General features: G+C 42.9%; 1 protein-coding gene across 6 annotated transcripts in view; it reads left to right on the forward strand.

The window, feature by feature from the left end:
- Positions 1–27,837, forward strand: part of LOC101935126 (glypican-5-like) — a 623,976-nt gene that overhangs the window by 25,447 nt on the left and 570,692 nt on the right. For 5 of the 6 annotated variants that reach the window (XM_065557002.1, XM_065557001.1, XM_065556999.1 and 2 more), the window contains exon 2: positions 20,362–20,523. In XM_065557002.1, coding sequence (XP_065413074.1) covers positions 20,362–20,523 — 162 coding nt within the window. Of the gene's footprint in view, positions 1–15,394; positions 15,572–20,361; positions 20,524–27,837 lie in introns of those variants that run through there. The other variant, XM_065557000.1, reaches the window with a different exon arrangement.

Here is a 27,837-nt window from a genome sequence, read left to right on the forward strand (position 1 = left end):
AGTTCACAAAACTGGCAGGGAGGGGGAAATTCAGGGGGAGTGTAGGGAAATCACTGATGGGAATAGAGTGTAACCAATACATCATCCTCTGCCTGATTCTACAGCCAGCTTTGAAACAACAGTACTGAGAGGTTTGAACTGTTCCATCCACCTCCATGGTGTGTTAACTCTGAAGCATAATAGCAATAATCTAAATGTCAATGTTGTTGGCTAGTTGACAGATAAACAAAGCAGGCAAGAAAGGAGACATGATGATCCGAAGATCAGCACAATGTATTGTGAGTGGTGTTTTGTTTTGTTGTCTCAGGTGGGAGAAGCATGGCTTATTATTGTAAATTATTTATGTATATGATGCCTTATGCTCCATTGTGTTAGGCACTGTACAGAGACACACACAATAATGGACAGCACCAGCTCTGAATTGCTGGCAATCTACATAATCAAAACAGATAAAATATTGGAGAGAGGAAATATTATCCTTGTTTTACAGATGAGGAACCGAGCCCAGAGACATTGTGACTTGCCTGAGGGTAATGGAGTCTTTTCCATCAGCACACCTGAAAGTGCTTCACAGATTTCCATGCTGGACTCCACATTTTCCTGATCTGTAGTCAGGGTGTGAAGGCTTTTGGAACTGTCATGAAAAACCCTTCATCTCTCCTATTCTTAGGATGAGAACATCTGTTAATTCAAGTCATCTCAGCAGACTCTCTCTCTTCAGAAATAGACCCTACTGCTAAACTCATCCAGTAGGGGCAGGAACCTACATTGGATACAGTTAACTGTGATGGCCCCAAGCTTGCTACACTTAGCCCTGACTTTTGGAAGTGGGCAAGAGGCCTCTTCTGATGTGATTTCACTGTGGACTTTCTCTTACCCCGTTCATAATTACTATGTTCTCATTGCAACTGTCGTGAAGAGAATGCCAGTTTGTATCCAGAACAACCAAACAATTATCCACGGTCAAGGTGTATAGAAAAAAGAAAAGAAAAAGAAAGGAATGGGGAAGGGGAAGTGCAAAGACCTCCTCCATCACACATTCAAAGAGCACTGCCAGAGAAAGTGGAAGTGCTCTCACTTAGTCTTTATCTCATGTAATACAGTCTTCTAATGAGACCATGCTGTTTCCTGGACAGCTTGAAATGTTAAATGAAAACTCTCTGTTGCACATCAACACTAATCACTGGCCCCAAAGCCTACACATTTGCATCGGCCTTAGCCTATCTATCTTCCAGGAGGAGACTAAAAGAGGTTGGCTTGTTCAGCCTAACAAAGTGAAGGCGAGAGGGGATGTGATTGATCTCTGTGAATACATCTGGGGGATAAATGCCAGGGAGGGAGAATATATTTAAACTACAGGAAAATGCTGGTGCAAGAACATATGGGTATAAACTGTCCATGAATAAACTTAGGCTGGAAATTAGAAGAAGGTTTCTAAGTATCAGAGGATCTGGAACAGAGGATCTGGGGGAGGGGAGGAGGCAAATAGCCTACCTAGTTTGAAGATTTTGCTTAATAAGTTTATGAACAGGATTGTATCACAGGGTTCCCTGTGATAGCAGGGGATCGGAATTGATCCATAATGTCTCTGCCAGTCCTATGTCTTATGTGACCACTCAGTGACTTTAATTGGGATTTTAGCTGCATGGAACCCATTAACTCTGTGAAAGTATATGGGCGGATGTCATGTATTGTATCTTCTAAGTGACTAAAGAGATACTGAATCATAATTCTTAGCAGATTCTTTAACAGTAACTTGGATTCTGCATGCCTAGGGTTTGTCCCATGGGTTTTCAGGGCCCTGATGATCTAATCCTCACTAACAGCCTGATCCAGACCCACTGAATTCAGGCCATGGTAACTTGAAGTTACCTCTTTCTCATGGTTATAAATCTCGGAATTGTATATAGCTAGAGGTAGAGTTATGGGTTTGATATAATGACTAATGAATATCAAAGTCAATGAGTCTTTCCATTGACTTGAATTCTTGTTGGGTTAGGACCTGTGCTTCCAAAACCTCAGAAGATAAGGACATACCTCCCTCCTGTTCTTCATGTGAAATGTATCTCTTACAATTGATAGAGCAGGGGTTCTCAAACTGGGGGTCGGGAGGTTATTACATGGGGAGTTGCGAGCTGTCAGCCTCCACCCCAAACCCCGCATTGCCTCCAGCATTTATAATGGTGTTAAATATATAAAAAAATGTTTTTAATTTATAAGGGGGGGTCACACTCAGCGGCTTGCTATGTGAAAGGGGTCACCAGTACAAAAGTTTGAGAACCACTGGCATAGAGGCAACTGAGAACTGTGGTGGTTGTATAGTTTCTTAGAAATGACTATCAAGGCTGTTAAATGGTGTTTCTAGGCAGTGGTTGATGATATTGTAGCAAACTTTATGGCTTTGCTTACACAGTAGTCTTTTGCAGTTGTACCGCACATTTCAACATAGCACAACCAAGAGCAAGGCACTCTGTTCTGTCATCTGTACTCCTCATTTACCAATGCTCTACTCTAAGGTGTAGTTTAAGGTGTCATGTCAAATTGCTGAGACAACATTTGCAAGCATTTATTTATCTATTGTGTAGCCATTTTGAATGTCATTAGTCTCTAATCAACTCTACTTAGACTGTAAACTCTTGGGGAGCAGAGACTATCTTTTTGTTCTGTGTTTGTGAAGCATCTAGCAGAAGGGAGGCCTAGTCCACAACTGGGGCTCTTAAGAGTTGCGATATGAATAAATTTATGCATAATGAATGATGAACAAATTTATGCATCTTTGGCTGTGTGTTCACCCATTTTGTCTGCTGTAGGCTTATGTTATCTTAGACACAATAGGCCCAATTCACCACTGCGTTACTTTAATTTTACATCAATCATTCCATCTGATCTCAATGGAATTACACTGGCAAAAAAATGGAGTAATGCAGTGAGTGGTAAACCAAGCCCAGAGAGTTTGCTACACCGGGCCATTGTTACCCTCTATTCTAAGTAGTTACAGTGTCATGATCAACTAATTTTCAGAATCAGCCACATACAGAGAGAGTCCTTGAAACTTGTTTGTAATCAGCTGTGGATTTTTAGTTCAGTACTGTGTGATTGCTGATGTTATTGGTGTAGAAAGGTCCTGATTAGGTTCATTGGAAATCTATGGAAATTCCCCCAGATTTTGCAGAATTTCCTCCTCCTTCCCCTCTTCCAAAAACCCAAACAAACAGACGACCCCTGGAATTTAATTAACAACTTTGGAAAATCTGGATTTTTTTTTTTAAAGTATATGCCTTCCAAATAAAACACCTAGTAAATTGATAAACTGATCAATACATTACATTTATCTTTGGCAACTAGCTTCAGATAACAAATGGCCCAAGGCTTCAAAAGTGGCTAGTGATTTGGGGTGTCTCAAATTTTGGGTGTCAGACTTGATCCCTTTAAAGGGGCCTGATTTTCAGAAGGCAGGTGCACAGCATTTTCTGAATATTATGCCTCTTTAAGGTTTTCACCAAAAACGGAGGCCCCCAAAATCGCTAGTTAATTTTGAAAATCCTACCCTTTGACTTAACGTCAGTGAGCTTCACCTTTTCTGGGGAAAATAGTCTTCCATCACTTCCCTAAGATCTGTCCTTTCCTCCTAGAGATCATTCTTCCCTCCCCCCACCACCCAAAAAAAGCTTCCAATCCAACCCTAGAGATATTCCAAAAAGCAACAGAGGGTCCTGTGGCACCTTTGAGACTAACAGAAGAATTGGGAGCATAAACTTTCGTGGGTAAGAACCTCACTTCTTCAGATGCAAGTAATGGAAATTTCCAGAGGCAGGTATAAATCAGTATGGAGATAACGAGGTTAGTTCAATCAGGGAGGGTGAGGTGCTCTGCTAGCAGTTGAGGTGTGAAGACCAAGGGAGGAGAAACTGCTTCTGTAGTTGGATAGCCATTCACAGTCTTTGTTTAATCCTGATCTGATGGTGTCAAATTTGCAAATGAACTGGAGCTCAGCAGTTTCTCTTTGGAGTCTGGTCCTGAAGTTTTTTTGCTGTAAGATGGCTACCTTTACATCTGCTATTGTGTGGCCAGGGAGGTTGAAGTGTTCTCCTACAGGTTTTTGTATATTGCCATTCCTGATATCTGACTTGTGTCCATTTATCCTCTTGCGTAGTGACTGTCCAGTTTGGCCAATGTACATAGCAGAGGGGCATTGCTGGCACATGATGGCATATATAACATTGGTGCAGGCGAATGAGCCGGTGATGATGTTGCTGATCTGGTTAGGTCCTGTAATGGTGTTGCTGGTGTAGATATGTGGGCAGAGTTGGCATTGAGGTTTGTTGCATGGGTTGGTTCCTGAGTTAGAGTTGTTATGGTGCGGTGCGTGGTTGCTAGTGAGAATATGCTTAAGGTTGGCGGGTTGTCTGTGGGCGAGGACTGGCCTGCCTCCCAAGGTCTGTGAAAGTGAGGGATCATTGTCCAGGATGGGTTGTAGATCACTGATGATGCGTTGGAGAGGTTTAAGCTGAGGACTGTAGGTGATGGCCAGTGGAGTTTTGTTGGTTTCTTTTTTGGGCCTGTCTTGTAGCAGGAGGCTTCTGGGTACACGTCTGGCTCTGTTGATTTGTTTCTTTATTTCCTTGTGTGGGTATTGTAGGTGATCTTCACCAAGCATTCTCAAAACTACAAGATCCTATCCAACTACAGAAGCAGTTTCTCCTCCCTTGGTGTTCACACCTCACCCTCCCTGATTGAACTAACCTTGTTATCTCCATACTGATTTATACCTGCCTCTGGAAATTTCCATTACTTGCATCTGAAGAAGTGAGGTTCTTACCCACGAAAGCTTATGCTCCCAATACTTCTGTTAGTCTTAAAGGTGCCACAGGACCATCTGTTGCTTTTTACAGATTCAGACTAACACGGCTACTAGAGATATTTCAGTTGCTTTAGAATCCTCTTCTCTGTTCACCTCCCTTTTAGCCCTGATTCTTCTCATAGATTTCCTATGCTGAGGACCAAAAGGAGGAAAAAATGACATATGATAGAACTTTAACTCATATGTAGCTTGAAAATTATTTTCTACCTCGTGCCCCCTCAAATGAATCCTATCACAGCAAGTGATGTTATTAGCAGGGAGAGCCTACTGAAATGATTGTCTGTCAGTTGTAAAACAGTGTTAACATCTGAATTATTATTTGGCTTCAGAGTTGAGATGAATGAAGCAGTTCACACTTCTCAGAGTTATTTCATTTTGTCTCCCTGTTGCACTAGAAAGACAGACCTGCATTGATTTGCACTTGAGAGCTCTCTTTGCAAGTAGAGAGGCTAGAAATTTACTTCTTTCATTTAAAAATCAAAGCTTCAACTCAGCTGTAAACACTAATCCATGGAAAGAGATATGTGTGCTTCAGTTTAGAATTTCCACTGCATGTATTTCCTGTGGCACTTTTCTTGGTGCACTGTGACGGTGATATGCTTCCCACACTGGAGAGAGGAAATATAATGCCATTAGTTGACTGCGGTCCTGAAAAGCATAGAGAGACACATATTTATTGTGCTGCTGTAAGAAAGAGTGTGTGTGCTTTTTAAATATGTCAAAGGATAGCATTTCTGCTGTGGATACAGAGGGACATAGAGTAGCAAGAATGAAATTTAGACTCTTTCAGTTGATTTGTCACCGTTCTGGGAATTTGTCTCATAACAAATGTTATGGGAAAGTTAAAGAAACAACATCTTGGTATTACAATAAATAACGTGCGGCTTTTTCTACTCACTTTGCACATTTCTCCTGTTGCAATGCTTGTATACATGGGGGTCTGCTCCTCAGCTGGAGTAAGTCACTGTAACTCCATCGAAGTCTCATGAGATCTAGGGTTGATAAGCCCTTCACCATCCACAATCTTATCACTGATGAGTTGCTTGAATTGCTCTGCACCACAATCATTGGGCTGGCTGGCCCTGGTATTAGCTCGTCTCATCTAGCCAGGGTTAAGCTATTCAGTACCAGTCTCTGGGAGGACAAATCTGGAGGTGGACTAACCCTTCCATTCCCTCTCAGGCTCACATGTAGGCAAACTCACTGGAATGAAAATCCTTTGACTTTGTTTATAGGCAGCACTACCTATGTTTCAAGGCTGTCCCACACTTCCCATTATAACATACTCTTTTCAGATGCTTATAACTTCATCAACATTAACCATTCAGTGTGAGATTTTCTATGCCAGGTGTCTGCCCCAGGCTGGTAGGTTTCGTTTTTGTTTTTCGTTTTTTGGCGGGGGGGGGAGGGGGGAGGGAAGAAGGCAGGATGAAATTGCAGCAAAAATGGTTCAGCCATTTCTGAGACCAAAGCTAAGGGAAAATGCATTGTTTTGCCCATGTTAAAAACAATTCTTATAAACCACTTCAATGAACCGTTCTACCTGCTCCATGCCTTGGAGCAGGGAATTGAAATTTGGCAGGGAATACAAAGATCCCAGCTCTGCTGCTGACCCATGTGGGGGTCCAGATTCCACATGATATGTTTTTTTCCCCCCAGTTTTAAAGCTTTAGAGAAAACAGAAGAAATCACATCCAAAAACCTCCATTAGAAGAATGTTAAGAGTGTGAAGCCAAGTGCTCAAAAATTAGAAATTCCAGAATTAATGTCACATAGAGTGTGATGGGTCCTGTGGAAAAATAGTATGTGATCATGTCCTTTCAGATTGTGTGATAATGCCTATGCACAAGGGTACCTGAATGGCACAGGAAATCTTAATTCTGGCATTTCCCAACTCTAGAATGCTGGCTTTTGCAACTTGTTCTTTTAACATAATTTATGTAATCTTTATATAGATTGGGTTAATATAGGGACTGCTTTGGCACAATGGTGGAAGTAGTTTGAAACAGATCTGGGAGCTCTCTGTACTGGTCTACGAGAAGGAGGATCCATTGAAGAACAGGCAGAGTAGACCTCTCCCGCTGCTTTAGCAGAAGAGGGAAAATTGCACTCCACTCCAATTGCCCTTACTTTATTCTCTGCTTTGCTCATATGTGCGAAATTTTACAGATTTAGATCCATTTTGCTAACAACAGTAGTTCACAATGGATTTTCCACTCATTTTGCAAATGAGCAAAGTTGTCCAGTAATTAATCTGTTATAATGACTGTTGAGTTCCCTGATTACTTGTGGCACAACTGATCCTCACAGAAATCACTGTATGCATTTTAAACATTGATAAGTCAACTATTGACTGTTAGATAATACAAACATGCCATTTGGCAGGCTTAATTTACTTGAAAATAGTGTTAAAATCCTTTTAAAAATTCAGTGTTTCCAACTTTTGCAATTTGATTGAGTCTGATGATATTTGCTGTTTTTTCTTAGAACCCCAGCTCCTGGAGTCATGTGATTACACGAAAATCACAGCATTCATCTTTTAAATTTGTATGTTTCTAGCTTTTGTGGAGGAAAGCTTGAAAACATGAATGAGGCCTCAGAAATCAAAAGGCAAATAAAACTAACCCAAATTTACTATTTTTTTTTTTAAATCTCATGATTTTTAAGTCAATATGGTATTTTGAGGAGTGGGCCTGACTCATGATTTTTGATTACTGAGGGTTGGCAATGCTGAAAGTTCTAAGAATCTTTAACGCTGATAGAAGAGTCTACTAAGATTGCAAAAGTGTTTCCACTTGCTTCTCTCATCTGCCTGCTAGGTGTGCTCTTCAGACTTGTACATTTTGAGGCAGGGACTGCCATTTTCTGTATATTTGTACAGTGCTTCTCACAATGGATCCTAGACTTGGCTGGCTGGCTTGTAGGTCCTATCACAATACAAATGCTTAAGGGTTTTGATTTAAGCAAGCTTTCCCTACAGTTCAGCCTGAAAAAGACTGATCTTTCCACCTCTAGATTTGTTCTCCCTAAGTAGGGTTACCATTCGTCCGGATTTACCCGGACATGTCCTCCTTTTGTGTGCTAAAAATAGCGTCCGGGGGGAATTTGTAAAGCACTCACAATGTCCGGGATTAGCAGAGCGAGTGGCTGGGAGGGCTGCAGGGAAGTCCCGGGCTGGACTCAGGAGCAGCTGTAGAGGAGCCGGATCCGCCCTGCATTCTGAGCCAGCAGCTCCCTTGCAGCCCAGTCCAGCAGCACTGTGCAGGGCCAGACCGGGTTTTGTTGTGCAGGGCCAGGGACCAGGTTTTGTTGTGCTGAGGAGCTCAGCCACGTGTCCGGCTCGGCTGCACAGAGCCCAACACTCTGTTCTGAGCAGCAGGGTAAGGAGGTCAGGGGGCAGGAAGGTTCTGGAGGTGGCAGTCAAGAAACGGGGGGGGCTTTTTGGGGGGAGTGGAGAAAGTTTTGGGCAGTCAGGGTACAGGTAGGGGGTAGGGTCCTGGGGGGCAGTTGGGGGGGGTCTTAGGAGGGGGCAGTTAGGGGACAAGGAACAGGGAGTCTTAGGTAGGGGGTGGGGTTCTGGAGGGCAGTTAGGAGCAGGGGTCCCAGGAGGGGGCAGTCAGGGGACAAGGAGCAGGGGGGGAGTGTTTGGGAGTTCTGGGGGGGGCTGTCAGGTGGCAGGGGTGGGGAGATGGATCGGAGCAGTCAGGGGACAGGGAGCAGAGGGGTTTAGATGGGTTGGGAGTTCTGGGGGGGGCTGTCAGGGGGTGGGGAGTGGTTGGATGGGGCGTGGGAGTCCCAGGGGTCTGTCTGGGGGTGGGGGTGTGGATAAGGGTTGGGGCAGTCAGGGGACAAGAGGCAGGGAGGCTTAGATAGGGAGTGGAGTCCTGGGGGGTAGTTAGGGGCAGGGGTCCCAGGAGGGGGCAGTCAGGGGACAAGGAACGGGGGGAGGGTTGGGGGTTCTGGGGGGGCGGGAAGTGGGAGGGGCAGGGGCGGGGCTAGGGCGGGGCTCCTCCCGTCCTCTTTTTTGCTTGCTGAAATATGGTAACCCTATCCCTAAGTCTGTGTGTCTGACGAATATTCCAGGGGGCAAGGGGAAGAGAGAGCACACTAACATCAGTCCTTGGTGTCAATCAACCAGGTCTCTGTGATGCAGACCAGGTCAAGCAAGTCATGGATGGCAAAGGGGCTTACTGACTTTAGATCTTGTGTTGATCAGCATGAGACTGAGATCTTGGGGTGGTGAGTGTTTTGGGACCATCAGAGGCAGCTGTTGATGGGTTGGCATTTCCTGTTGGCTGGTTAGCATATCCTATTTGTTTCTTATTGTTATGTCTAAATTGACCATGAATCCTGGTTTTTCCTGGGACAGACCCAATTTTTCATATGGTGTCCCAGGAATTTTTTCTAGGACACCTTAAATATCCCAGGTTTTATAACTACAGAACATTTGTTCTAGGCATTTTGCTATATGGGTGGAATTTGTTCTTTGTTTATCAGGAACAAGCAGTCCAGTGGAATAAGTGTCCAGTGTAAAAACGTGTTTGTACTGAAGCAATAAGTTAAATGAGTATAGATGCTATCAAAGCTGTTTTGTTGCTCAGAGTGACTGTTAATGGTACATGTTCAATATTTCATAATAAACAGGGATTAGTGACACTACTAGTACGTAGCTGATTTTTTTTAATGTACTTTTGTATGATTGTTTCACAGCCCTAAAAAATACCTTCACAAAAGCATCCTGGTTGTGTTTTTGAAAATACAGCATACTATAAGATGCCTGGGTGAGACTGAGAGGTGTGGTGTTGCCTAATTGGCTGTCGTGGTGATTTCATGATGTGACAGATATACTGTACATAGAGTGGCAAGACTGCTCAACTCCCCAAGGGACTTTGTGGTGGTGAGTTGTATGTGAAGTGCACCAGATGTGTGTCACAGGGCTGGTTCACGGTCCTGTGCCTGAAAGGGTAAACCCTCTCCCTTTCTCAGGGAAGTTTAGGTAAAAAGGAACAGGACCCATGAAAGGACTGATGAAATGGAGAGGTTCTTTGTTAGGACAGCCTTGCAAAACCTGGGAAAGGGGTGTTTATGGTCTTCATTGGGATTGGCCTTGGTACACCTGGGAAAGAGAGCAGACTTATAAAGGAGGAAGTCCTCAGGGATGAACAGACAGGCAGGCAGGCTGGGAAATGGGAGACCCCGAGTGGAAGCAGGCTCAGGCTCCTGGCTCAGCAGAAAGCCTGCAAAGCCTGAAGGGGGGACAGGAGGAGGACTTGGAGCCCCAAAAAGAACCAGGAGGGAACTGAGACTCTCTCTGTGGGCAGCCTAAAATAGGTCCCTGGAAGGGACTAAGTAAGAGATGGGAACAGGACTTTGGTGGGGTTACTCAGAGTGAGAAATAACTGAGTGAGTATTGAGTGAGGGGTTTATGTTGTGGGAAGCTCAGGAAGGAAGGCCTGTAGACAGTGTGAGTACAGTGGTTGATGTATATATTTTGGATGTGGGACTTAGGTACCCTGAAAGAGGTGCAACAGTGTGCAACCTGGCTGTAGGGCCAACTCTCCAGAAGAAGGGGACCCCTGAACATCTAGAAGGGACACTAGCAAGGCAGAAACTCGGCTTACTCACACCTGGGAGCTAGGGGGCTTTCTAACTGGTGGATGGCCCCATGACCTTGCCCCAGGTATGGCAAATTTCCACCATGCTATGCTCTAGGAAGGGTCAAAGCTGGTAAAGCTCCACTCTAGGGAAGTGGGATTGCAAATAGGGAGTCCTTTTCCCCATCTTTTAAAGACGTGTTATAATGTTTGGAGGCAGGGAAGTTCAGCCTATGTCTTGGAGCTTGTCTCCATGGCAGACTTAATGTGGGCTCAACCATAGGTTTGCCCTTAACATGCTCCACGTTCACACATCCGCACACCTCTGTCCATGCTACGTGGAAAGGTAGCCACTGCTCCGTGAGCTATAGCTGATAGGGCAGACCCAGCAATACCTGTGAAGGTGTATTGCTATCCCTAGGTACTTGTGAAGATGTGCGGTCACACCAGTTGAGACCTGATGGTCCTCCAATCTCTTCTCATAGCTCTCTGACTGGACGTGGACTATAAGTGGCTCTTAGAGGGTTGGAGGGCTGACTGGGCTTTACCCTCACCACCACAGACCTGTAGGGAAAAGAAGACGAATATGGGAGAGGAAGGGACATTCCCAGAATTTGGCATCACTAACCTGGAATTTCCCAGGTCCTAGTGTCTGGAAAATAAGGGGTGCCATGCATGGATGTGGGATTGGGGTGAGACCAGCAGTCAGAGTGTGGGTTTCCCCAGTAGGCAGAATGTTACAAATCATACACCTTTGATCCAACTCTGATAGGGAACGTAGGGACAGGAGCCAAGGGCCATTGAAAGTGGGGAAGCAGAGGCACAGATCAGTGTTGTCATGGCCAGGATCCCAGCTGAAATTGGAGAAACTGAGGCATGACTTAGTGTCGCTATGGCTCAGATCCCAGCTGAAAGTGGGGAAACTGAGGCAGATAATTAATACCACCATGTATTCTTATTTAATTTCACACCCTGGGTAGTGCCCTCAAGATGAGTATTTTGCAATTTGCAGTCAACTGCCTCCTCAGTCCTGGCCAGACCCAATTTATTGTTAATGGCAAAGTCTGAGATGGAGGAATTGTTGTGTGGGGCAGTCCTTGAATCTGTTCAATAGGGTTTCCATGAAAGGAAGAGAGTCAGAACTGAAAACTGATTTCAGTGCTTTGGTGGGGGGCATTGCATCTAGCATGAAAAAGAATCATTGTTTCCACAAAAGGCCGCAGCTGTCAGTCCCAGTTATTGGGGTGAGTGGGATCCATCCCTTGGGCACATAATAGCGTGCCAGCTTGGGTCCTGTCAGGAAATCATTTCCTCCCACAGTTCCTAGAGTGAGCAGCCAAGCTGTCCCACAATACCCTGTGAATGTGAGCAGTGGCACAGTGCAGTATTCTGCTAGAAATCTTGGGATATGTGCCCAATTGCCTGTATTGCTTGTTGTAGCCAGGTACAACACCAGCGCAGACATAGGGTGTGAGAGCACCCCAATGTGGTCATGCTAGTATGGGTTAGGCTACCATGGGTTCGCTTACCCTGTGATTGCCTCACCTGTGCTTAGCATGCAGTGAAGACATAGCTCTGATGTGTGCTGGTTCCTTGCAGTGGGGCTGGGGACGCCACTACTCTGCTTCCTTTGGATGCAGGAGGAGTAGCAGAGAAAGTTAAATCAGGGTTTCAAAGTTCCTAGACCCACAAAGTGCAGTGCTTGAGCTGGTGGCTGGGGAGGGACCCTGCTTCCTGTAAGGGGGGATTTGTTCCTCTGTGTGTTGGGTGCATCTCATGTCTGGAGTTGTAGTAGTTTGTGATGGCTCTGCCCATACCTTTGTGCAATTCCTTTGTCCAGTTTAACCTCTCTGCAGGCTCTAGTATGGGATGGTGCGGGATGTACTTTCCATAGTGCTGCTGTATTAATTTAGGCTTTGTGCCTGTAGGAGGTAATCATTTGGGGAGCAGTGCTTGGAAACTTTCTTTTTTCATTTGGGTTTAGCCTCCTAATCTAAACTGGTTTCTCCTGATTGCTGACCTTTCCTGGAGCTGAGGCAACAGCTGCCCCACACGCATGAGTCCCAAGAAAGACACAACGCTGGCTGTTGTTCAGCCCAGCCAGATTTGAATGCAAGGTACTTAGTTCGCACCTTCCTGTATTACTAATCTTAGTCATTCTAGGAGTCTTTGGGGAGGTTTGCACAATATTAAAAGTTAGGCTTTGGATTAGGGTTTTGTTTGGAAATACTGCTTAAAAAGCCTGTCAAAATATAGCAGAACAGAGAGATTACACTGAGCTGGCTTTTTGATAGTGACAACACAGGAGTACTTTACACCATAAAAACTATAGGTCCAAACCTCAACTTGTGTAAATTGGCCTATCTCCATTGAAATCAATAGAGCTAGGTCAGTTGACACCAACTGAGGATCCGGGCTTTGACTTCAGAACACGGCTTTTGCAGTATCATCGCAGAGCACTGGCCGTTTCTCTCCTGTTGATGTTAATGAAAATTGTGTGGTTAAACTCTTGTGCACCAAAGTGAATATTCATTTACCTTTCAGAGGGGGTGTATTTTAATTTGGATTCATGGAGATTTCATTCCTAACTCCCAGCCTTATTTTAGCATTCAGGGACCTAGTCATATACCTCTAAAAACTGGTTCTGCTGATGCCAGTGGCAAAAATCTCTTTGAGTTTAATTGGCCTTTGGTCCAAGTCCTCAACTGACATAAATGGTCACAGCTCCTCTGGTTTCAATAAAGCTACATTGATTTACACCAACTGAAGATCTGGTTATATAGCTTTAGTCTGCTGCTGCTGGGGTGTATTTTAGAATAGCAGTTGCACATTTGTGCACGCTAAGTATTTTTAAGATTGCAGAAAAATGTCCAATAGGAGCCCTTGGTTTCATAACTTTCCAAAACATTCATATTTGGGGTTGAAATTTACCATAACTGGTCTCTGCCTGAAAGTGATTTGTTTTTCTTAAAGTTTGAGCAAAATCTTTTGAGCTACTTTTATTTTTTTAGTTCAACAAATGTGAGAAAAATGCTTTTCCCTTCCAACAAACAAACAAAACAGAAACAACCCCAAACACAATCTAACCACATTTCTTTTTTTACACTGTATTGCTGCAAACCAGCTGTAGTTTGACATTTGAAGTATAGCATGTACATGGCACCCTGAGGACTAGTCACTCTGCTTGACTTGAAATACAAAATTGGTTTGTTTTTGGAAAGCTCTGAGCCTTTGAAATCTGCAGCCTGTGCGTGTGCCGTAGAACTGCCCTGTTCCATCGATAAGTGCACACCTCAGGAGTGAGCATTGTGCATGCTTGCAGTGTGCATGCTTTCCATTTACTGTGGTAGAGTCAAAGGCTGGCCTGGCACTTTCACCCACTCTCCTTCCACCCGCATTCTGTTCACAGTAGAGATGAAGAGACAGGAACAGGCATGTGACGGCCTGGCTGGTTTCTGTTCAGCAGGATTGTCGTGGTGTTTGGCATGGACGTGGTCCTCAAAGAGGGCCATGTGATATGTTTTAAATGAACAAAGTGTCTGAATGTTAAAATGTAAGGCAGTGATTAGAAAACAGTTCTATCAAGCTGGGAATGGTGCATATAAAGTGGTGGAAGTACATGTATAGCTAGTAAGATGCTCAATTCCAAAAGCTGATTCCAAGATACTGAGGTGCCCTGATACCATGGTGATCAGTGACCCTACAGAAAACTAGATGGGTAAGGAGATGAATAGCTGTATTACCAGCTCTGTAGCACTCCTATTGTCCCTCTCTCAAGTGCATTTTCAGAATGGTTTTTGTGGATTGTACTGATCAAAGGTCTGCGGGCTACTGCTCAGCTCCTCGGAGCCCACAGTCTCTGTTGAACAGCCTGACAGCGTACTGCCATGATGCAAGGGTAGCTCAAAGGTTTGTTGAAGGGGAATCTATATACTCAATGAACATGGTCACACTGAAATTAAAAAATAGCTTTCAACAAATATTTTCTGAGAAATGTTTCATATGGCTCTCCTGTGTCAGTGACTGTGCAGTATCCCTGCACCATGATTGACTGACTGAGACCATTTCAGAAGGACATTACAAACCATTGAGCAGCCCTGAAGAATCCATGCCGCAAGTGTAGCACAAGGCATGGTCTTTCCCTGTTCCACAATGGTATACAAGATGGCACAGTAAATACGTGGCAAGTACAGAAAAAGCATATACACCATCTAGAGAGAATTTAATGGGTGCTAGTCACTGAAATGACATCACTGATCAATTTTCTTCTTCTTTTACCTCTGTAATTTGAAAAGAGCATCTTTATTTTAGTGACTGTTCATGATGCACTTGGAGGAGATTTTTTTAAGGGAGGCTTAGCCACCTCAGCTCTAGGTACAATTGTGTGGTTGTGATGTCCTTCTCAAACAGAACAGATGGCTGTGTTTAGTAAGTCACCTGCCCAGCACCCTTGGCAGCTATGGGTTTGAAATCTGATACGTATTCCTGAGCCTGTCTCAGCGGTGTTAATGCAGTTTGCCACTCCGTCACCATGGTGTCAGTGCTTTCTTTCCCCACATGTATGCCTTATTGATGGAGACTGTGTTTTGCATTAAGATGTAATGGGATGAATTTATTACCATATTTCCAGCATTATTAAAGTCTTCAGGACAGTGCTAATCCTCTCTAATTAATCTCAGCACCAAGGAATGTAGAGTACAGAAAGCTTATATTAGAGTTCTATAATTGGGCTAAAGGTTCTCCCTCAAGGCTAATACTAAATAAGAGAGAGCTGCCAAGCTTGCTATATGATAACAATACTGACTTAAAAGTATCATTAGGAGACTAAGGATCGTTTTGTTGATCTTTTAATATTCTGTGTTCTATATCAAGTTCTTAACTTTCAGGATCCTTTGTGCTGTTGCTTTTTAAGAATGCCTTTTATATCCTTTCAGCTCCGAATCAGCAGGCCTAATCATCAGCTTCCTGCAGCATTCATCCAGGGAGTTTACTGAGTGAGGAATTCTACGAGAGCAGCTTCCCTTGGGGCTTCCTACAGCTTTCTTAAGGAGACATTAGATTCTTCCACATAGCTGCTTTGGTTCAAATCCTCTGGCCTTTTGCATGGGCCTGTAAGGTGCATAACCTACAGAAATGCCATGTTTCAGTTTTATGGGATGGGCACAGAGGTGGCATGAAGGGTTTTAGTTCTCAAACTCCATACACTGTGAATCTGAGCCCTTCCAGGGCTCTCAGAGCAGGGGTTCAGAACACCTTTGTGCGGACGGGCTATGGGAGCTAAGGGGAAGAGTCCAGCATCCTGAGTAACAGCAGCTTGGAGCTAAGAATATTAGGTACAATTTTCAAAAGAGCACAAGTCCTATTTTCAAAAGTGACTTAGTCACATAGGAGCCTAAGTCCTATTAACTTTCAATGGAAAATCTTAAAGCTCGTCTATACAAACACTTAGGCCTTGTCTACACTGGGGGGGATCGATCTAAGATACGCAACTTCAACTACGTGAATAACGTAGCTGAAGTCCACGTACTTAGATCTACTCACCGCGGTGTTTTCACTGTGGTGAATCAACTGCTGCTGCTCCCCCGTCGACTCTACCTGCGCATCTCGCAGAAGTGGAGTACAGGAATCAATGGGAGAGTGCTCGGGGGTCGATTTATCACATCTAGACTAGACACAAGAAATTGACCTCCGCTGGATCGATCACTGCCCGCCGATCCAGTGAGTAGTATAGACATACCGTTGGTGTGCAGCAAGTAGCGATGTAAATCTACCCCACACTAGCTGGCTGCACACTAACAGCATGGACCTTGCTGCATGCAGTTAAAGTTCCCTGGTATTTTTTGATCTACCCCACTTTGAAGTGGGAGGAGATTAAAACCCACTATGGGATTTTTAATGCACAGTGGCAGGGTCCACATGGATGCTTACTGCGTGGCAGCTAGAGCGGGATAGATTTATACCCCAGCCTGCTGCAAACTAAGTTTTTGTATGGACAAGCCCTCATGCTCCTAAGGAGTGCTGGGCAGAAAACACTTCTCTTGTGCCCCAAGAATTGTTGAGATTTAAAAAAAAAATTCTCATTCCAAATGAGTACAAAAAGTCAAAAACTTTTTTGCAAATCGATAATTCCCAAAACATTTAAGTTCCTGTCAATTGAAATGTTTAATTTCAATATTTTCCAAGCTTTTGTTTCAATTTAAATTTTTAAATTTTATATTACCTTTTTAGTATAATCTAGACAATTTCAAAACAAAGTCATTTCAGACAGAAAAAAACAAATATTTTCATTTTGAAAATGCAGTAATGAGTTATTTCAACAGTTTCAAAATCTTTATTTCAATTTTTTTTTTCAATTTGGGGGAGTCCTCAGAACCAGTTCTTTCCTGGAAATGGTTTTGGTTTCAATGAACTAGCATTTTCTGATGGAAAAACATTGGAAAATTCCCAGCCAGGTCAACTCCTATGTCACTTAGATATTTTGGAAAATGTTACCCAACTCTCATTTCTCAACCCTGCTTGCATTTACCTGTGTGCACAGCTGATTTTCTTGGCATCAGTGTGAAGAATTGGCCCATAATGCTAAGTTAGTCATGTTGTCCATGAAATGTATATAATCCATGTGCATGTGAACATGGGGGTGGAAAACAGCTGTATTTTCTAAAATGTTGGGAGTCACGCAATGGACTTTGAATTTAAATGAGCAACAAACAAATATGTATTCCTGTAGACCTGCTTCTGTATACTGTGCACTTTTTATGTTTCTCATATTCATGTTCATGCACTAATTAGTCTGTAAAAGCCAAACAAGTAGAAATACTAACAAGTATTGCTTTCGTTGGGCCTGATTCTCCAAAGGGATCCAGATGCACAGCATCCCACTTGAAATCTGTGCATATGGCTCCTTTTGGAGAATTGGAGTCCTAGTCATTCATTATTTGTCAGAGATCAAATGTTAGTAACACAGGGAGGGATTTCAAAATGTGTGTAAATGGATTAGAAGCAAAAGTCTTATTGCCTTTTGGCCATCAATGGGTATGTCTACACTGCAAAGAGAAACCTGTGGTGCCAAGTCTCAGACCCTGGGTCAACTGACTCGCGTTGGTAGGGCTTGGACTGCAGGGCTAAGTGTAGATGTTCTCACTCATGCTGGAGCCTTGGCTCTGAAGCCCAGCAAGGGGGAGGGTCTCGGAGCCTGGACTCCAGCCTGAGTGGGAATATTTACGCTGCTACTTTTAGCCCTGCAGCCCAAGCCAGAGTGAATTGACCTAGGCTCTGAGACTTGGTGCCCAAGTTTTTCCTGGGACGGTTGACATACCCTTAGGCACTTTTGAAAATCCCTACTAACTGTAGTTAGTGACACAAATCTTCTTTTTTAATCTTTCTTTTTATTCACTTGCTGTACTTTTAAAGTTAAACCATATTTATATTTCTCAAACAAGGTATGTATTGAAAATAATGCAGATGTTAGAGATCTGTCTGAAGGGTGTATCCTGCTGCCCACCACCATAGTAGCTAAGTGCCTTCTGTCACAATTTCAGGCCAACTGCACCTGTATTCCCTCTCATGGTCCTTCAAAGGCATCCACTGTAGTCTCTGGCTCCCAGCTGTCACCTCTCTTGGGCAGAAGCCTGCATCTCACTCCCTGCAGAGCGGGATTTTAAAGCCGCACAGCTCCCTGGATTTACACTGTGATGGCCCCAGCAAACCAGGCAACCTAAATGCTCATCTGCACTTTGCTTTCTCCCCAGAGGCTGTGACCACTGTATTGCCCACAGTTATAAAGTTAATGCAAGCACAGTTATTCTTAGATGAAAGCATATTTAAAACCTACATACATGCTAATAAACTTACCAGAGGTCACCCTAACTCCAGTCTCTGGCTCTGAGTGGTGTCTGGTCTTCAAAACCTACAACTGGGTTTTGTCCCGGCTACAAATTTATGACTGTCTCAAAGTCAGAACCAGGACCCAGGCTGGACAGTTTGGCTGTCACCTTATACAGTTTGAGCCTTTGATCTCCAGTGTAAATCCACAGACAATGATCCAGTCCTCCTCATGTAGCTGGAAAACGCTAGGGTTCGCATAATCAGATGCGGGGACTTTGCATTCACCTGCCCCTACATATTCCCCAGGAAATCCACTTCCCATGTATTTTCCCAAAAGTCCATTCTTGTCTGGAACGTTTTCAATATAGCCCTTTGAACTCCCAGCGCTCACTTCACATCTCTCCCCTAGAGAGGTTACATGCGATCCTGGCCCACAATATTACATAAACTTTACATTTCATACAACGGAGCCCAAAGGTACTTAATCTTAATTCAATAAAGTCTCCCAAGGATATGCAGGAAATTGCCATATCTATCACACCTTCCAAGTAAAATCAATTGCAATAGCCAAGTCCTAATGGACTTGATGGAGTCTCTGGCACTTCTTCCTTTTGAGGTCAAAACTCTGCTTGGGATACAGCAGTGGTGTGTTTTTTTTTTTTTTTTTTTTTTTTAAAGCTTTTTATTAATTTCATTTTTTTTTGTTATGGGGTAAGACTAGGAAGGAGGGGTCAGTGTTGTGAGTGTCATTTTTATGGTGGGAAGATTTTTTGCAACATTTCCTAAAGTTGGTCACACTCAGGATTTGCCTGATCTCCAGAAGTTTTATTTTTACATTAAAAGAAAATGGGTTTCTTTTTTGTTGGGGCCGGGGGGGGGAGGGGGGGAGGATAGCTCCTAAAACTGCTCATTTTAGGCAGTTTTTCTTCTAGGGACTTTCTTAACCTTTTGAATTTACTTCAAAATTGCATACTTGAGAGGGGGAATGTGTCTCTCTTTTTAAAATGTTTTGTCTATACACCAGTATTTTCTCTTTGTGTTTAGTTACTCCTCTTTTCTCTGTTCTTCCTTGCTTTTCCTTTGGAAAAATATATTTTATGAATCACCAAGATATTTTTATCTATATTCTAACACATTCCTTTTATTGACCTTTAATGCACCTGCTATCGCTATGAATACAATACATAACCTGTGAATATCCAGCATGACTGTATATAGTGCAAATTCCATAATCAGGAATACCGAACTTGCATAAAATACACATAAAAGGATTAAAAAAATCCAGACAGATCTCATTCAGAAAAACCTGTATTTTTTATACAAAATTTAATGAGTCACTTTCTCCGTGGTTGCAAAGCAAAATGCAACTTCAGTTTTGTTGCATTGTAAGGCAGGGCAGAATTTGGCCCTCAATATTTAAAGTTACATTTTATTTAAATAAAACTCCCCCAAATTAGTTTTTTATTAGTAAGGAGGCTTCTGAATATAAGGCTGGTAGAAAAAACAGGCCGTTTTATTTGTATTACAGTAGCACCTGTGGGCCACACAACTCCTACTCCAGCCTAGCAGAATTTGACACACACATTTCACACTTCTGGGCTGACACTTTGTGATTCATGGTTTCCAGCAGAAATGCTGCTCCTTTAAATATAGTGGGTTTAAGATATCACTTTACTATAATTTAGCTCTTAATATTTTAGTTCAGGTGATTTTTGTGCCTATTGTATGTACTGTTCTGCCTTCTTGTGATTTTTAGTGCTTCATCATGACACTCAGCATCGACCAATGATGGAATAAGTGACAAGCTTTTAACAGTGATATGACATAAGAGTGGGAGCACATGACACTGTGAAGTTATTCAAATCTGGCTGACACTGACATAAAATATAATAAATTAGAACCCTTAAATTGCTAACTCAATTTCAATGGTTCATTCCTTATGGGTTTTGTCTATTGTAGGACATCCACCTCCTAGGTTGTAATTTGACTGTAAGAAAAAGCATTTTCTTTTACTTGTATGGTATCTATCTAGAAAGTAGTTTTAATTCTTCCATTTCTGGTTTTGTTTTTGTTTTCCAAAAGAATCGGATTTGCAGATCTGCCAGCACAGAGCACCAACCTGTTGCACTAAGAAGATGGAAGAAAGTTACCAGACAGCTGTTCGGAGAGAGAGGACTCACAACATCCAGGCCTTGAACTTTGAACTGAAATATATGATAGTTGGTCATATCACAGCTTTTCAAGGTAGGAAACACATGAAACTTCATGACCCCACAAAATAAGCATGCTAATGTTGTAGACGTTATTTAATTTCTACTATATAATTGCAGGCAAGCTTCTCTCACTTGTGTATCATTTCTGCTAGTTGTCGAGTCATTGTTTGTGCCTCAGCTTTCTATGGCCTTGATTGAGGAAAACAACCCTATTCAGGAGAGCACTTGGGCATGTGTGTTACTTTATGTGCATGTTTAAATTCTCTACTAACTAGACATGGATTTAAGCAAATGCCTAAGTGTTTAACTGAACTTGGGCCTACCTTCTAGGCTTGAAAAAGACAGACTGGGATTTTCAAAGGCACAAATGGCAGATGGACACTAAGACCTGAAAAGGAGCTCTATAGCTCAGAAGCTTGTCTCTCTCTCAAGACATTGATCCAGTAAAAGATATTACCTCACCCACTTTATCGCTCTAATATCCTGGGACCAACACGGCTACAACACTGCAAACATTTTTACCTACATTCTCCCACTCAACGTCAAGGAATGTAGAGACACAGAAAGTAGAATAAAATGTTTTTCTTCCTGATCACTAATACAGTTCAGAGAGAGAATTATCATCTGACTAATGTCTTAAAATGTTTCACAAACTACTGAGTCACTTGAAGTCTGATTCCTTTTTGAAGAGTCATGGCACGCAGTTAAATGTGAGTGCGTGAAGGAATAGACATTTGAAAGATTATCCTCCGAGCTCTGAAGGGAGTGACAGTTATCTTAATAACAAGTAGATTTGTCTTTCATCTGGAGATTGCTATATTCGGGCTGGTGTCTTCTGGTCACAGTATTACTAAGGAAAATCAAATGCTTGTATAGGATTTATATTGCAAAGTGCTGAACACTCTGTCGGCAGTCCAGCAAAGCACTTACGCATATGCTTAACTTTAAACGTGTAAGTGGTCCCATTGATTTCTATGGGACTACTTGTGCTTAAAAATAAGTCTGTACTTAAGTGTTTTGTTGTATCTGGGCCCAAGTGCTCAGCACCTTGCAGGATTAAGCCTTTAAAAGAACTTAAAATATGCTAAACTAGACCAGGATTTATTTGATTAATAGAATGAGCATCATCCTGTATACTCAGTGTTATCAGGGGATTTGTAGAGCTCTTGTCTAGATGCTGCCTTTGGGTGGGGGGGGGGGGAAAGATGATCTAAAATAAATAGAAATTAGTACATGGCTTAAAGCAGTGTGTTTCAACCAGTGGTCCATGAACTCTGGGGTCAACAGACTATCTAAGATTTTCTAAGGGGTCCGCACGCCATTCAAAAATTTTTAGGGGTCCTCAAATGAAAAAAGGTTGAAAACCACTGGCTTAAAGTATGACCATAACAAATGCTGAAAGACAGTCAAATTACAAACTAAAAGTTTGCTTTTACTTTTGGATGTTACAAGCTGGAGGGAGGTGAGAGCAGGAGGGGACAGCATGAGAGACATGGCATTTTGCTTTATTTCACAGTTAATCTTCAAAAATGCTTCAATATCCCACATGGCTTTAAAATCCAGTAGCAAGGCCCTTTTGAGCAGCCCTGTGGTAAAGCGGGGAAATACGTCGGCATTGTTAAATGCTGGTGAGTGATTCAAGTGATCTTTCAGTATCGTTTTAGAATAAAGATACGGTCAGAATAGATTAACCTATCAACCCCTTAGGTCAAGCCAGCAGTTTTATTCCTTGATGCTGATGAAGCCTTTTGAGGAAAGGAAAAGAGTCTTTGGACATTTCAAGTAGCTTAAATTTCCAATCGTTTCTTAGAAATGGGCAAATAGGTTGTTTATTGCAAGTTATGGACTGTCTTCTATCTAGGTTAGGTGAGAACTTTTGATAATGTAGCTTTGCTTTGTTGCACTGAGAGCTTCATTTGTTCTTTAGGTTTTCCTTTGCACAAAACCAAAGTTCCTTTCTTCATGTGACATTCTGTTGCTAAGAGTGGTATGATACGGGACGCTTACCAAGAGAGACCTTTGAATTGAATTAGTTCGGTCCTTTTTTCCATTTTGTTTTGCTGCTGTTTTGAATTATTATAAAAAGTCAGGGCTGCAAACAGAGGAATCAACTTAGTCTCAACAAACCTTGTTTTAAAGGGCTTCAGGTCTTCCTCAGGCTTGGTGCTGTAGACGCAATAGAGCATCAGTCAAGATAGAGTGGTCACTTCTCCGGTTGCTTATTTTTGAGGGTGTCTGCTGTTTGTGAAAGTTTCTTTGCCTTCTTGAATGTTTTACAAGATCTCCCCCTTTTAGAGGGTAGCTCGCTAGTAGGCCTTGTTGTCTACTCTTGGGAAAAATAAGCCTAGATGCTTTTATACACTCCCACAAGTCAAAACCATTGTATTATGCACACTTTGAGTGTGATTCTTAAAACTATAATACAGCTTTTAGGATGGGATTTTCAAAAGGGCTCAGTGTTGGCCGAACTCTGCTCCTGTTGGAGTCAGTGGGAGTTGGACTTTAATGCGAGACTAGTTTGGCTAGTGCTGAGCACATATGAGAGTTAGACACAAAAGCGATGCACGGGGTTAAAATGATAAATGCATGTTTAAAAACCCTCCCAGTTGGGCAATGTTGTTTCTCATTTTGTTGTGTGGAGGCTAAATCCCATTTACGTAGATCGCCGTAATTGGGTTCTAAGGGTATGTCTTCACTACCCGCCGGATCGGCAGGTAGTAATCGATCTATCGAGGATCGATTTATCGCATCTCGTCTAGACGCAATAAATCGATCCCCGAACGCGCTCCCCGTCGACTCCGGAACTCCACCAGAGTGAGAGGCGGAAGCAGAGTCGACGGGGGAGCCGCAGCCGTCGATCCCGCGCCATGAGGACCTGAGGTAAATCAATCTAAGATACGTTGACTTCAGCTACGCTATTCTCGTAGCTGAAGTTGCGTATCTTAGGCTAGGTCTACACTAAAGGGGGGGCCGATTTTAAGATATGCAAATTCAGCTACGTGAATAGCGTAGCTAAATTCGGTGTATCCTATTCGACTTACCCCGCTGTGAGGACGGTGGCAAATCAACCGCCTCGGCTCCCCTGTTGACGGCGCTTACTCCTCCTGACGAGGTGGGAGTAAGTGCGTCGATTCGGGGATCGATTTATCCGTCTAGATGAGATGCGATAAATCGATCCCCGAGAGATCGATTTCTACCCAGCGATCCGGGCGGGTAGTGTAGACTAGCCCTTACATCGATCCCCCTCACCCCCAAGTGTAGACCAGCCCTAAGAGTATTAATGGGAAGGCTTGGATGTTTGATTAGAGAGGTGATTTTGATGCAAGCAGGGCAATATGAAGAGGGTTCAACTGAATACTCTCTCTGACATGCATGTTAATCCCAAAAGGTTGTCTATATTTTGGACTGAGGAGACTTCATTTTATTTTTATTAAAAAAAAAAAAAACCCACAGGTATTTAAATTATCCTGCAGTCAAAGCTGAACTAGAACTATTTTTAACAGCTGCCAGAGTCACGCAAAATGATTAGTGTATAAAACTCAATTAAATGTATTACATCTGTGGACAGACTTGTTATTTTTGGATTAGTGCCCATTTCAGACATATGGACAGCTTTAGCACTACTGCTGAATCCTTTTTTTCTTTAAATTTTGCTATATGAGCAAACCTGTGCTAGTGCAAACACTTAATAAATCAAACTTTCACATTCTGCAAATGTTTTAGCTTGTGTTCCTGCCTCTTTTGTTGTTGGAAATAGGAAAAGGGACCACTTGGTCTTGGCTACAGGTCTGGCAGACACCTTTCCTGGTAATGTTGGGGATGGATGGATGGATGCTAGTAGGCTGATGTCAGCTGGCCAATTGGATCATGAAAGGCACCACCAGTAATTGGGTTCTACGGTGATGAAAGAGACAGATACCCTGTCATCTGAATCAGGCCCTGAGTATCTGAGATGATGCAAAATCAAAAAGTCTTTGTGTATATGGCACATTGTAAAGGTTTCATGGGCAAATTCCTGGATTTATTATTTAATATGTTAGATCATGGAAAAGTCTAAAAGCCACAACCGCTGTGCAGACATATTGTTAATGATGGTCCCAGCCACAGTCCCTGGCTTACAGTCTAAAAGAGAAGATTATGAAGGTGGATGGGACAAGCAAGTGGGCCAGGGTGGAGAAAAGAGTGCAACAAATGAATAGAATAGAATGTTTACAGGTCTTAGTTGGCCAGGTATAGTGATCACAGCATGCCAACTTCCTAGCCACTATCCAGTTGTACTTTACCATATGCAGTATGGGAAAGTTCAATCCATCCCATCCCTCAACCCCACTGTCCAGCAGATCCTCCTCCTTCCCCAGCCTGGGATAACCAACTAATCCTTTTCTTACTTTTAAAATGAACAGAACCTCAACCTTATCACTAACAAAGCCTTTCATTCTTTAATTCATTTTGATAACAGAATATCCTTCCTTGAGCTAAGCATTCCTTTCTTCAACCTTTCTGCTTGCAACTCAACAGCTGAATTGCTGTAAGTTAGAGTACAACAGGTTTTGCTTGTGGTGATACTACACATTATTTGACACCTTCCCGGCCACAGCAACCCCCCCGTCACTCCCCGCACTCCTCATGGGGAGAGTTCCAAACAAGATGACTTGGATTCATTGTTAATGGATTAAAAGCAGTGCAAGTGTGGAGACTGAAAGTTGCTGTCAGAAGAGGTATCAATAGTCTGACAATAAAGCTTTGTTGTGTGCAGACAGCAGAGAGAAACCTGCCCTCCCTCCTCAGTGCCTTTTCAATGGAGCACTAACAGGTGCTCTGTATGAGACCACAGAAGGTTGGCTCTGCTCCTGTCATCTTACAGTGAGGCTAATTTGTGGTAATGAGAATCCAACTGCTAGTAATATATTCATTTGGCTGATGATCTCTGGGGAGAGGCGGGACAATGTACTTTGAAACCTATACCAATTTTCAGCCCCCAAATTAGCAGGTGTTAGAGCTGCCAGAAAATGATTTGTATGAGTTTGACGGTTTCTGACAAATTTGGTTTCTCACTGGCATATTTCTCTCATATTTTATTTACTTTTCACAACAGACTAAGGAAATAGATGTTTACAGGCGCTGAATGAAACACTGTTGTGTGAACAAAAGAATATTGGCCATAAAGCAACGTTTTTATTCTGTGGGTCATAGTGTCAAAGCAGCCCTACTACTTAACATTTGGGTCTCCCCCTCCAGATTTTGTGTGTCCTCCTTAGGGCTCTGTTGTCCGATCAGACACAGCTGTAAGGAAGGAGCCATTTGAGTCAACGGGTACAGTTCTTCCCATGGTGCCCTGACACACGGGGAATTCACAGCTGGTGCCATTCACTGGCCCTTCCTCCCCTTCACCCCTGAGGTGTCTGGTGCGGCTGTGAGGATGGCTTGCCCTACACAAAGTAGGGAAATGCAAGGTGGAGTGATTCCCTGTTACTATTGTATTGTTAATAAGAGTGCCTAGATTCCTCACTGAGACTGCATGCATATTAAGGGACAGTCCCTGCCCCCTTGTCCCTCTCCTCCCCAGTTTGTGATCTAAACAGGCAATAAGTGGGAGGGAAAATGGAGGCACAGACAGGTGGAGCAACTTGCCCAAGATCACCGAGCAGGTCTGTGGCAAACCAGGCTCAGACCTAAGGACTCCTGACTCCCAGGCTAGTGCTCTGCCCACTAGACCACTCTGCCTCCCACTTTATGCCCTTATTACAAAAGCCAGGTCCAGTCTGGCCTTTTCTCAGTGCAGACAGTAAAATGACTGACAGTGCAGTAATCAACGGGTGCTGGATCTTCATGTCACTGGCGTCCCTGCCTGCATGACAGCTGGCATCCTAAGAAAGAAGTAATGTAACTAGCCAGCACCGCCAGCCTCCTGGCTGGCCTATGAAATGAGCATTCTACATATGAGTTTGCTGAGTCACAGGGCTGCTGACACATATTTTACTGAACTTGGAAATATTAGCTTGAAATGTAGGCAACTGGTTAGCAAAGCTGACATGCAATGAAATTTACAAAACAAAAAAAGACTTGGCTGCAGAAATACATTCTGGTTTGTAGTTAATTACTATATGAAATGTAGGCACAGTGTGGTGAATGGATGCCATCCAAAATCAATGAGCTATTTAAAAAAAAAAATCCTGCCTGTGGTTTCCATTATTTACTGCTGGATAATAGAGAAGTAGGAGTCGTGTTTTTAAATAGTTTTTTGTAATCTCATAATACTTGGTCTTTTATCCAGACAAACTGTTGCACACCCCTTTCCACATGCATGACCCTGCTAAGTAGAGTCCTGTACCCTACTGACCTACTGAGCTGAAAGTTGGCCAGGATGTATAATTTTGTTTTGGCTTGGTGAACAAAGGACTCCCTACAGAGGGAGACCAAGGAGAGGCTCCATTGGAGTATTTCTCTTCCCCTCCTGTACATGGGCCAAATTATCTCGGTTTGTAGCTGTGAAAGTTCTTATTTTAAAAAAAAAATATTTGTCTAAAAGGAAGATTGGAATATTCCTTTTAGCCGTGGCATCTTATGCATGATGAGCATTCATAGTCTTTTGTCTCCTGTTGCCTTTGTGTTTTGCTCATGTTTACCAGTTGGGATGGCACTATATCTTCACAGGTATAAGATACATTTGCTTACATCAAACTACATCATATTGCCACTACTGTCTGTTTTATTATTAATAACAACACTGAGTTCTTTATAGCACTTTTAATTCATAGATCTCACTTGACAAATATTAGTATCGTTTCCCCATTTTAGAGATTGAGAGATGAGATGAAGTAACTTGCCCAAGGTTACCCAGCAGGCCAGTAGCAGAGCCAACAATAGACTTTAGGTCTCCTGAGTCCCAGTCTTGTCCATTATGAGCGGCAGTGTAGAACAATGGATTAGACACTGGCTTGGGATTCTGAATGAAGGATCATCTTCATTGAAGTTATTCATCCTCAGCGTTATGACTGTACCCCTCCTTTCTTCATTTCCTCCATTGGCTCCTTCTCAATCTGTGCATCAAGAAACAGACAGAGAATACATAAGCATTATGAACTTCCCATTACAGCTTCACTAACACTTTCAATTAAGTCTACATATGGAGAGTAAAAGTTCAAACTTCTTTCTGATCAGTGTCCTTTTCTCTGCAAAGTATAATTCGTTATATTGCTGTGTCCAATATTCCCTGAAGTTCTAACATTTTTATCTTCTGAACATGTAAAATTAAAAAACCTTTGAGCTGTGCCAGGGAGCATCACATTGTGAACGAATGATTATTGAGCTTGCCCTGCAGTGCGCATCTTGTGTATACTTGACC

This window comes from Chrysemys picta, chromosome 9 (genome assembly GCF_011386835.1).
Source record: "Chrysemys picta bellii isolate R12L10 chromosome 9, ASM1138683v2, whole genome shotgun sequence".
NCBI lineage: Eukaryota > Metazoa > Chordata > Testudines > Emydidae > Chrysemys > Chrysemys picta.